The sequence below is a fragment of the Scatophagus argus genome, chromosome 6 (assembly GCF_020382885.2).
Source record: "Scatophagus argus isolate fScaArg1 chromosome 6, fScaArg1.pri, whole genome shotgun sequence".
Lineage (NCBI taxonomy): Eukaryota > Metazoa > Chordata > Actinopteri > Scatophagidae > Scatophagus > Scatophagus argus.
This window is the reverse complement of record NC_058498.1, coordinates 7,350,693-7,362,610: the sequence shown is the minus strand read 5'-3', so window position 1 is coordinate 7,362,610 and position 11,918 is coordinate 7,350,693. Positions and strand designations below refer to the sequence as shown.

Here is an 11,918-nt window from a genome sequence, read left to right as displayed (position 1 = left end):
AACACAATTGTTGAATGCCAGCCTGTAGTGGGAGGTGCACTACATGCCCACCCACCCACGCACCCTGACCTCCATAACCTTACTTTCCACCTCACTGCATATAGGGCACACTACTATAGTGCCTGAGTGGACATTAGACGTAAATGGCAAAATGCAGTATTTCCCACTAGGGACAGACAGCTGGTTGCAACTGGTTGGACGTGGACTAAAAGTCAGAATACCTCAACGATTCTGACATTTCTCTCTTGCAGGTCCAACAGCTTCATGGACATACGATACTCGTCACCCCCTTTACACAAACACAACCTTCCGGGATGCAGCAGTTCACCCGTCACGCAGACCTGTGAGTGTGTGCAACAGGTGTGAAAATGAGCCGGCGGCGTATCATATAACCTTTTGCTCAACAACATTAACAACACCAGGCCCTCCCAGTTATTGTCTGGTCAACAAAGCTGGAGAAATTCTTTAGGATTAGAGTGGAGTGGCGAACATGAGTGTGAGTGCCATGCGCTTGCTGTGTGTTGACCTGAGGCCCCCCCTCTTTGTCTTACAGCAGTGTTGGGGTTAAACCCCCACTCCCCCCACCCCCCTTTGCTCCCAGGCTGGCCTGGGGTCAGGGGGGAAACAAGCAGCCAGTCAGGCAGCCAGGCATTCTTTCTGTGTGTGTGTGTGTGTGTGTGTGTGTGGCTGCAGCCCACTCTGTGCTCTTTGACTCCATTGGCCTTATAAGGCATCTGGTGTCATGGCAACGGCAGGGCTTGAATAGCAGTGTCAAATCCCTGAGCACACAGACACACGCTCACTCTCCCTAAAGGAGGGAGCGAGGCAGAGACACAGAGAGGGGATTGAGAGGAGCAGGAGAGGAGGCTATCTCTCTCCACTGCGGCGTCTGGCTTTCACTAAAAGGTCCATGACGACCGTGTTTTCCCTGAGCTTGTTTGCCTAATTTATTCCTGCCGGGGCCAGCTGAAAGAAAGGCGGAAAAACGAACAAAAAAAAAAAAAAAAGAGAGAAAGAGAAAGAAAAAGGGACGGGCAGAATAGTAAAGAGTGAAACAGTACACGCTGACTTAGTGACAGGGAATGCAGAGAGGTTTTGGCCCCTGGTTGTTACTGCTGGATGGACAAGCACTGACAAAACAAGGAAAGGACGAGACTTTATGGAGCTTTGAGAGAGGATTTCTCAACTCGGCTTTTGTTTTGGCTTGCCGTTTTTTTCTGTGACATTTGATCCCGGGACACCACAGACTGTGAAGAGTTGGAGGAGCCACAAGGAAAACATCATTTCACCACAGAGGAGGACTTCTTTGATGAACTTTCTTTACAGAGACCACAGAGACATAATTTTAGGAGTGGAAAAGGAGTGTGTTATCATTCTCCTTGTTTTAATAGCAGGTGTGGCGTCAGCTGGATCTTTTTGGCTTGTTGTACGACATAGAGGTGCTCCCGGCCCCAGAATAATCCACTGTTTATAAGAGCTGTGTCACTGTGGTCATCACCTCTCAGATTACCAAAGAAACAACACAACATCCAATTTCCAAAGCTCTCCCATGAGTTTTTTTCCCCCCTTTTGGGACAAATGACTGAGCATTTTTAGAGCCAAATCTTATTCTACTTTCCCCCTTCATCACTATCACTTCTGCTTTTAAAACAGGCCCTGCAAGTCGAGAGTGAGCCTGGACTCGAACTGCCTCAGATCAGCAGATAACACCTCTGCACAGCAGGAACTGGTTGGACTAGTTTATAAGTTGGAGCAGAGGGCAGGGCAGTTAACCCTGCTTAAAGGAGAGCTGCTGTGGTTTGTTTTCCTCCGACCTTCCCGTCCTTCTGGGATAAAGTCTTCTTTATTCACACAGCGACTCTAACCTGTCTCTCGTCGTCATGCTTAGGGATAGGTGAGGTATTGTTTTCTTGGTTTTTTTTGTTTTTTTTGTTTTACTTCTTCCGTGGGTAGAAAGAGAGAGAGAGAGAGAGAGAAAGTGAGAGGGAGGGAGAAGGAGTCAAAGTGTAATTTATTGTTTCCTGTGAAAAGAGCAAGGCTGCACCCTTTTCTCCTGCCTGAACTCTGAACCACTCAATGTGTGTCTGAAGTTTTCTCAGACCCTGAGAGCCATTGATTGGAGGTCAGGGCAGTGAACACAAGGGTGAAAGAGAAGAACAGAGAGAGAGAGATTTAAAGAAGAGAGAAAACAGCACTGGGAAGGACCTCCAGGTCATTAGAACCAGACGGCAAAGGGGAGAGAGGTCAGGACACGTCCTGGGCAACTTTTTTATCCCACTTCTAGATCTCCTTGGACAAAAGCTGCTCTTAATACAGACCTGGAGCTACCCTATTCTTGTTTCTGGAATCAGTTTTTAAACTTTGAGGGTAGCTGGTGGACAGGGCGGGTCTGTGTATGATCCACTCACAGGGCTCCGTGTCTCAGAGAATATGGCCATGGTGAGCGGGGGATGGGGCAACCCCAACGGGGACACTAATGGACTCGGAGAGAAGGCGTACCTGAAGAGGGAGGATGAGGAGAGCTCGCCTCAGGCTGGAAGCAGCGATGTGGACGTCGGGGATGAGGACAAGGCCTGCGTTGTGGACTGCGTGGTGTGCGGGGACAAGTCCAGCGGGAAACACTACGGCGTGTTCACCTGTGAGGGCTGCAAGAGCTTTTTCAAGAGGAGCATCAGACGAAACCTCAACTACTCCTGCAGGTAAGGACTGCTGGGAAAAATCAGGCTGATGTCTCACGTTGAAATCTGAACGGTAGAAAAACACACTTATAACTTATTTTCCTTGCTCTTCTTGTTGCTGTTCTTGTTGCCTTACACGTAATAAGTGGTTTCCAACACAATACAAGGTGGTTTCAAGGTGATTAAAGTGAGTGAGTTCATTAATGTATTTGTCAACAATTAGAACTTCCTCTGTGGGCACCACGAGTGGAGGTTGGTGTAAAATAAATAATGAATGACGATACGCTACCGCAGTTTATTTATATAGCGCCAATTCACAACAAAAGTTATTTCATGACGCTTTTTAATTAGAGCAGGCCTAGACCAAACTGTTTAATTAAGTTTTGTAATACAGAGTGCCCAACATTCCCCCATGAGCAAGCACTTGGCAATAGTGGTGAGGAAAAACTGCCTTTTAGAAGGCAGAAACCTTGGAGCAGACCCCGGCTTTAGGTGGGCGGCCATCTGCCCTGACCAGAAGAAGCTGATAAATGCTGTACTCTCAAATGTCTTTCCATCTACTTACATGAGATATAGTGCATATAAATGCTAAGTTTATAAGCCAAGTTTTCTCTTTTTTTTGCAAGATATATATATATATATATATATTCATTCACATTCATGAAGGTGAGAGCAGAGTAGTCTATTTCTCACTCCAGAATGATATGTCCCAACCTTGGATACATCTCACAAAGAGCCCTGGGAGGAAAAAAAAGAAAGAAATGAAAGCTCTGAAGGTCAGTCATGTGAGGATGGATTGCCTCAGAAGGTCAACATTCCCATTATTCTTTACAGGAGGAACGCAGTGTTGCAACTCAGCCCTCAGCTCTCTTACTAAAACTACCATCAGCCACTGAATATAGTTATTTCTTCCACATAATAAGGCATTAGCCCTGAATGGAAGGTGTCTTTTTTTGTCTGTCATGTCCGGGGGCTGAGAAGGGCTCTCTGGGAAACGTTGGCAGACCTCGTCCTGCTGTAAAAGGCAACACCAGGGCGTGTAGGGCTGATGATTTACAAAGGTCACAGCCTTGATAGCTTTTCAGCCACACCAGCTCACACAGTTCACTCATCACAGGGGTCAGTGAGAGAGAGGGAGAGAGAAACACGTCAAGAAAGAGGAGGGAGGAGGAGGAGGAGGAGGTGGACGACAAGATGCAAATGAAAACTTCATTTCCTTATTGGAAACTTACCCTATCTTTTGTTTCCTTTGTGCAGATCAAACCGAGAATGCCAAATAGACCAACATCACCGCAACCAGTGCCAATACTGTCGTCTGAAGAAATGTTTCCGTGTTGGAATGCGCAAAGAAGGTATCAAAGCTCAGACATCCACGCTCACAGGAGGTTAAAGGTGTTTTTGTTCGGATCTGTAGACACATGAAGGAGTTTTACACAACCAGAGGTGTAAAATCTCAGACTGAACCCTGCTATATGGTGCTAAGCTTGGACATCTTAGTGTTGTAAACAAACTTAAAGAGAATTTGGGGTTCCAGTTGGCTCTATGGATCATTGTAGCATCTTAGCATCTTAGTATCCATGTTTTGGTTTTACAGCCCACAACTTCCTGTTTTGGTTTACTCTTATTAGCAACGTGCAGCTGTTTTCAACAAAAATAACAACACTCAAATAGACTCACTGTACACCACCTGGCAAACACCAAACAGTAGACGGACTGTTAGCTGCTAACTGGCGGCTATAGTGGAGCAATTAGCAACTAAAAAGCTAAAAGTTTCTCTCGAGAGCTGGTGGAGACCAAAACAGAGCTAGAAATAATTTAAAGTTGGATTATTTTTTTTACAACTATTGTAACATTTTAAGCAGACCTTTAGTGTTTCTGTTGGTATTTTAGATACTGTAACAGTTTTTAACAGTTTATTATATTTTACATTGTATTCATACACAGTGTATTCTTTATAAGGCATCTTGAAGTTCAAAGTAGCTGCAGTTGTCAATTAATAATAAGGTAGTACAGAAGAAGTATAAAGTAAAACAAAATATAAAACAAAAAGTGCAAGTCAAGTCAAATCAAGTACCTCAAAATTATATACAAGTACAGTCCTTGAGTAAACATCTATTTCCTTTCCTGCTCACAGGTTTAAATCAGTCATATCCTGTCCTTTACATACCAGCAACTGTCCTGATTCATGTACAAACACCTTTAGGCATAGCAAACCCACACGAGCACAAATACCCAGAAACACACATACAAATACATAAATATCAAAAAAAGGTAATTTGTGAAGAAAGAAAGCGGTTGCTTTGACAGAAACAGCCACTGACATTTGCCAGTGATCCAAGCACAATATTTATACTGTCAACCAAAAGCATGTTTTCACCCCGGCGCTTGACTCCCTGCAGCTGTTGAGCTTCAGGGTTGGGGGAGGGTGGGGGGCAGTTTTGAAAAAAACAAAAACAGGCATAACAGCAGGTTGACAAATTCACTCTGCTCCATCTTCTGCCCTGTGAAAACCCACTGAAATGTCTGCATCTGAATCGAAAACTATATATACCCACTTAATTACTGCTATGATTTCTGCAAGCTTGATTAGGAGTAAGACGAGATGATTCCCAGTTCTCCTGGCTTAATTATTTTTCGTTTAATTTCCTCATTGACCCATAACAAACTACTTTGAACCCATTTTTAATTGTATTCCATCCAGCTATAACCTAACCGTACTCGTATTTCAGCGCGTGTCAGTGGATACGGCAGCCATACATAATGTGCCCTGAGGTGACAGCATGCCAGGGGTTATATTGGGACTAGTTATTAATGAACCATGCTGACCATTGCCATGACGCAGGTCGAACTGTTTCCACATTACCTGGAAAAGTTTTTTTTGGTTTTTTTTTAACCCTTCCAGAGAAATATACACTCACTGCTTTAAGAGAGCATATGCTGACTACATGTCAAAACAGACAGTTTTGTTTCTTAATCTCTGATGCATGGCAGGCAGTTGTGTATTAACGACACAGTTTTGACGTCAGGTTATAATCACTGAAGACTACAATAAAGTATGTCAGCAGGCTCATGAATCCATGATTATATTGTTCAAAGGTTGGTAATGACAACAACACTTTTTTGTTTTATTCTGTTAAAACACTCAGGGATCTATTTAAGCAAATTCTGGATTAAAATTTTGGAAAAATTTTTAGATGTGACATATTTTAGATATGGCATATTGTGATGGAGACCATTTTGGTGTTTTTCAGCTTCACTGTATTGGTTTGCTTCCACGTTTCCAGGACCAACAGCCATTTTAAACAACAGAAAGCTCGGATGGCAAACACCGAACAACTGACGGACACAGTTAGTGACTGATTAACATAACGGAGCACTGGTGCTGCAGTGTGTTTGTCAGAAAGCGGAAAACTTTTTACTTATTCATTTATATTTAAAGAACAGCATGTCCTTTATGAGTCTGAATGATGATGAGAAAGAAAACCTTTCTGTTTCTTTAGAAATGCAAATCTACTTTCCACAACCTTCAAATTACCATTCTAACTAGACGCTGCAATTTACGTGGAGTGGTGGAATCAAAAGAGTACAGAACCATACAAGCCTCAGAGGAGACGAGGACTTGTTGCACAGGTTTACCAAGGCTGTGCAGTCCACTGAATAGAACTTAAATGTTCATCAGTATTTAATTTGTGATTGACAATCTCCGAATTCACACTGAAGCTGAGAGAATGTGAAGAAAAAAAATGCTTTGAAGGGTTACAAATCCTGTAAAATTAACTTTACAAGAGGGACCTCACGGTTGAGGATATGAACAGTACCACACATTTGAAAACCATTTATACTGGTTCGATTTCTGCTTAGGGTTTGCACAAAAATTACTAGTGGGGGGAGGCAGGACTGTCCCGAGTCCCGTATTGATAATTTGACAGTATGTGGCATGTATTATTGTATCGTATTGTAATGTATTGTTCTGGGATGTTTGGGAAGTCACTGTCTTTGGACAATAGCACCCACACTCTCTCCTTAATGATTTGCATACAGTCCCTTCAGACATCCTCCGTTTCTCTCTCCCCATATTTCCTGTCTGTCTTGCCTGGTAACTATCAGAAAAAGATCAAAATCCCCCCAAATTATTTTTCAAACATTCCTGCATCAGTCCTGCACCAACAAAGAGTTTCTTCTCCTTAGACCCTTTTGGCTGAACTTCATCCAAAGTTTTTAAAGCTATCGTGCTGAGAACCTCCTCAGTGCAGGTAATAATTTAAGAGTGTGTTTTCATTTGAATGTGCAAGTATAGACACTAAACATGTGAGGAGGTCACAGTGTTTCAAACACGAATGAAGGAAGGAGAACTAGTTATACCTGTATTTAATCATTTTTATTTGCATGAGAAACAAATCAGCCAAGACTATGCTGAGTGTAAATCGCTAGATTTTATTCTGTGGAAAACAAATCTTTACTTTTACGGCTGTACGTCTTATTTCCATTCCTCTACTTTTACTTGAGCAGAACATTGTATGATTCTCATTCTGTTGTCTCTCCTCATTCTCATTCTGCAGCAGTCCAGCGGGGCCGAATCCCTCCGTCTCACCAAGGTATCAGTCCAAACTCCCTGGGGGGAGGGGTTGGAGGTCCAGTGCCGGGTCACATGGGTGTGGACTATTTCAACGGGCAGCCAGTGTCAGAGCTCATCTCACAGCTCCTGCGGGCTGAGCCGTACCCCAACAGCCGCTACGGGGCCCCGTACAGTCAGGCACAGATGCAGGCATCTGCGAGCGGAGCCTCCGTCATGGGCATTGACAGCATCTGCGAGCTGGCAGCCCGGCTCCTCTTCAGCACCATCGAATGGGCCAGAAACATCCCATACTTCCCAGAACTGCCAGTCTCAGAGCAGGTCAGTCAAGACAATACGGTACCTGATGACCTCTTCTTTTCTTTTAAAAACATCAAGGGCAAATATTACAGCTCAAACCACACAAGTCAACACCGTTTTTTTGCTGTGCTTAACTTGCTAACATTACATCCTTTTTCTTCCTTGTCTGTTAATTTTAAAACACAACTGAACTATTTGCATTGATAAACATAACTTAAGTCAAAAACAGTTACCTCCAAAGTTGACTCAAATTTTTAAAAAAGTCTTAACCACCGAATCTCATATAATATTTAAAGTATGTAAAGATGTGCTCCTTTACACATAATTCAGTGGGTGGTTCACCATCATTTGTGATACTGAAAAATTAACCCTTAGGGACAGGGTTGGGCCACCTTGATTCTGCCCAAGAGTGAATTTTCCTCCTCAGATTGTTTCATCTGACGAATGTTTAGAGGGCTGAAGAAGTGAAGGCAGCCATTGTTTCAAAAAACCAAAATTCTGTGAACGTATTCTTCATTGTACCTTTAATCATCTTGTGGCGCCTTAGCAGTTCTGACATTATTTACACATCACATTAAGAAAAGGTGTCTAGGACGTATGTATAAAACATCATTCAGTGCTTTCTCTACTATGTCAAAATGTGAAAAGGTTCTATTGCGACCCACTTCTCTAACTAACCTTTACAAATACAACCTACCCGACAGGTGGCGCTGTTGAGGCTGAGCTGGAGCGAACTGTTCATCCTCAACGCGGCTCAGTCAGCTTTGCCGATACATATGGCTCCTCTGCTGGCAGCTGCTGGGTTTCACTCGTCACCCATGTCCGCTGAGCGTGTAGTGTCTTTCATGGACCAGGTCAGGGTTTTCCAGGACCAGGTGGACAAACTGAACAGGCTGCAGGTGGACACAGCTGAGTACAGCTGCCTCAAAGCCATTGTACTCTTTTCACCCGGTAAGAAGGTTACCTGAATGATGCGTCTTAACTAAAGCAAAACTGTCTGGGGTGTTAGACGGGGTTCATCTTTCTGAGTCAGTTGGACATTAAATGGCCCTGCTCCCGGGATCCTTTGACTGGACTGAATGTCAGTCTGAAGGGGCACAATCAACTGACCAATTGTCCATTCAGTAAGCTACAACCAGGAGACAGTTAGCTCACAATAAAAATAAAATCATAACATAATCATGTAAAATCACAACATCCTCTTTTTCTCTTCTCTACAGATGCATGTGGTCTAACTGATCCAGCCCACGTGGAGTCCTTGCAGGAGAAGGCCCAGGTTGCCCTGACGGAGTATGAGAGGTTGCAGTATCCCAACCAGCCTCAGCGCTTTGGCCGCTTGCTGCTGCGCCTCCCGGCTCTGCGCGCCGTGCCAGCCAACCTCATCTCCCAGCTCTTCTTCATGCGGCTGGTGGGCAAAACACCCATCGAGACGCTGATCCGAGACATGCAGCTATCAGGGAGCTCCATCAGCTGGCCCTACGCATCGGGACAGTGAACCCCGCTGACTGCAGAGTGAGATGGACCGAGATCAGACTGAGAGGAATAAGAGCTCACAAAGATTACTGAATGTTATGAATACAAACTGGGACCTGAGAAGTTCGAGGTCCTGTTTGTGGACGTACAGGTCAGCTTTCCCCACATTAGCCCTGCGAAGTTAGGTGGAAGTCACACGAAAGCTGTATTCAGGGAAACTAAAACATGTAATTGTCTTTATATTTGCAGCACTTGTCATTTTTTTTCCCTGACCTTCGTCTGATTTCTCTCTCTGTCTCACTCTGGACAAAAAAACAGGGATTTAACTAAACTGAAGACTCTAACATGAGGCCATGTGCCTGTACTACCTCCTCCCAGATCACCCTTGTGTGACTCAGTTTGAACCCAGGATCTGTGTGTTTTCCCTTTCCCTGTTCTTTCCAAGTCAAAGTGAAGCCATAGCAGTGCCACTTTTACAGGCAGAGCTGGCCTATGGTGGCAGCTTCAAAGTTTTCTGTTGTCACAGGTGGACCATGTTGTCATACCTAAGTTGTGTCATGTTTGCTATGTGTGCTGAAATATCAAACTTTGTTACCAAATGTATTTATGATGACTGCAAAGCATCACTTGTACAGCATCAAAACAGAAGGGGTATGGACATTGTATTGTGTATTGTACTATATCAAGTACTGTACGTACAAGACCTTTGGTATACGGAATAGTTCAGCATCTGGATTAGGAGATTATTTTCTTTCTTGCAGATTTAGATGAGAAGACTGATTCCACTTCCATGTTTGTAATGTAAATATAAAGGTAAAGCCAGAGGCTCTTAGCTTAGCTTAGCATAAAGACTGCAAATGAAGGGAAACAGCTAGCCTGACTCTGTACAAAGGTTAAGAAATCTGCCTGCCAAATCCTCTAAAGATCGCTTATTAGCACAGTGATTGTTTGTTTTGTACTAACCCCCATCAAAAAGCAAATTGCTGGCACAAGCCAGCCGTTTCTCCCGTTTCCCATCTTCATGCTAAGCTAAGCTAACAGCTGCTGGCTCCAGCTTCATATTTACTATAATCTATATGCAAGAAAGTGAATAACTGTATTATTCAAGTTGCTGAGCTACTCTTTTAATATAGTATATTATACACTAATGTTCTTGCAGCAGTAATGGACAGGAAGTGGAGGTGAATGTACTCAAACGCACCCTGGCTCTTCAGACAGTCACATCCCTGTGTAACATTATTACCTCATGGTTTATACATGCAAGACGACGATTGTGTATTCATGTGCTAAAGATAAATGTAAAGGGATCAAGGTATCTTTACCACAGAGAGGATGAATACTAATATTCCCCGGTTGACCTGTTTGACTTCTGAGAATGTTTGTTGTTGAGAGTGTTGGTGTAAGAGGACACCCAAAGTTTTAGAATTTCTGACCTGTAAAATGGAGACTGTTGCCTCTGCTGTAAGATAAACATAGTTCATTTAAATTTTTATTTTCCTTTAAAAGCAGTGTGTGAAAGCGCGGCCCAGTGGACAGCGGTCATTTTCAAATGAATATTATGGTTAGGTACTCCAAATGCTGTAAGGGTTGCGGTCTTTGTTGGTACTGAGATAAAGGGTACTACGTGGTCACACTTCAGATTCAATTAAACTATACAACACAACGTTGTGTAACCAAATTATAGCTCCTGATGCTACGTACAAAAACAAAGTTATTTAAATGAATAAATAAATAACCAAGTCATGAAATAAAGCAGTTTTCGTGTTGGGAGTTCAGGAGTCTGAGAGAAGAAACGGTTCTGTAACAGCAGGGTGGAGAGGCTGTGGTTGGGGTGGGTGTTGTCTTTTAATTTTACGCTCAGTAGATTGGTACTAATGAAGTCCTGGGCAGTTTTAACCCCCCCCCCCCCACACACACACACACACACACCCACACACCCCACCTTGCAGCAGAACCTTCCTGTCCGTGCATATCCCGCACCAGTTTGACCAGACTTTAGCCTTAGCCTTTCCTTAAGAGGTGCGGTTGTTTTCGAGCTGTCTCCACCCGGGTGGAGATGTGTGTGATAACCACGACACGGTCTCTGTGGTGTTAATTCCCAGGAACTTAAAGCTGTCCAGCTGCTCCACATCAGCTCCACTGATGTTGATGAGGCTTGTGTGTTTTTGCCCCCTTTTTTTTTATTCCCCCCTATGAAAGTCAGCAATCAATCAGCTCCCTGGTTCTGACTGAGACTGACATTCACGAGTGTCATTGCCATTAACTGCAGCTAAACATGACAAAATGTTTTGTTTTTTTTCCTGCAAAATTAACTGACTGAAGGAAAATATAACGTGGGGATGAGTTTTTTGTATTACATGTCAAAATAAATAAATAAAGGCAACAATAGTGACGATCCCTGATGCCGTCAAAGAACTTCATCAACAGCTCACCACGCTGTTCTCGAATTACTTTTGTTTTATTTGTTGGAATATAAACTATAGTGAGTTGATTGTGTAGCATTTCTGTTTAAAAGAAGCATGTTTCTGTGATCATGCCAAACTCTAAAATGCAAAAGCAGTTCATATGGCTAACTGGTTATTTTTTTTTGCATTACTAGAAATAAAAATATGCACATTTGTCCTGTGGATGACTCAAGTCTCTGAAACATTAAGACACTGCGCACATCAGAAACCCCGCCAGGAACTTTAATTTCAAAGAGCCTGACTGGGACTGAAGTTATTAGTGTGTAAATTGTAAATAAAGTCAATTAACAGAGAATTCGACATCGATTTGCTCATCAAGTCTTTTCTCTGGTTTTGGTCCAACAAAGCGAGACAATTGAAGGCATCACCTCAAAACTTGTGATGAGCCTTTAATCACCATTTGGGACATTTTATGGACTAAATGTTCTT

At 43.2% G+C, this 11,918-nt stretch overlaps 1 protein-coding gene across 1 annotated transcript; it reads left to right on the top strand.

Annotated features, from left to right (window-relative positions):
- Nucleotides 1–785: 785 nt before the first annotated feature.
- Nucleotides 786–11,643, top strand: LOC124060370 (nuclear receptor subfamily 2 group F member 6-like). The gene is made up of 5 exons (XM_046391258.1): nt 786–2,699; nt 3,936–4,030; nt 7,238–7,572; nt 8,256–8,502; nt 8,772–11,643. The coding sequence occupies exons 1-5, from the start codon at nt 2,431–2,433 to the stop codon at nt 9,044–9,046; spliced, it is 1,221 nt and encodes a 406-aa protein (XP_046247214.1). The 5' UTR covers nt 786–2,430; the 3' UTR covers nt 9,047–11,643.
- Nucleotides 11,644–11,918: the final 275 nt, after the last annotated feature.

Excerpts from the sequence above, each read along its gene's own strand:
- LOC124060370 (XM_046391258.1), top strand. The coding sequence starts at position 2,431 with ATGGCCATGGTGAGCGGGGGATGGGGCAACCCCAACGGGGACACTAAT. Across the intron at positions 2,700-3,935 it reads AACCTCAACTACTCCTGCAG|ATCAAACCGAGAATGCCAAA; the intron begins GTAAGGACTGCT and ends TCCTTTGTGCAG. Across the intron at positions 8,503-8,771 it reads CATTGTACTCTTTTCACCCG|ATGCATGTGGTCTAACTGAT; the intron begins GTAAGAAGGTTA and ends TCTTCTCTACAG.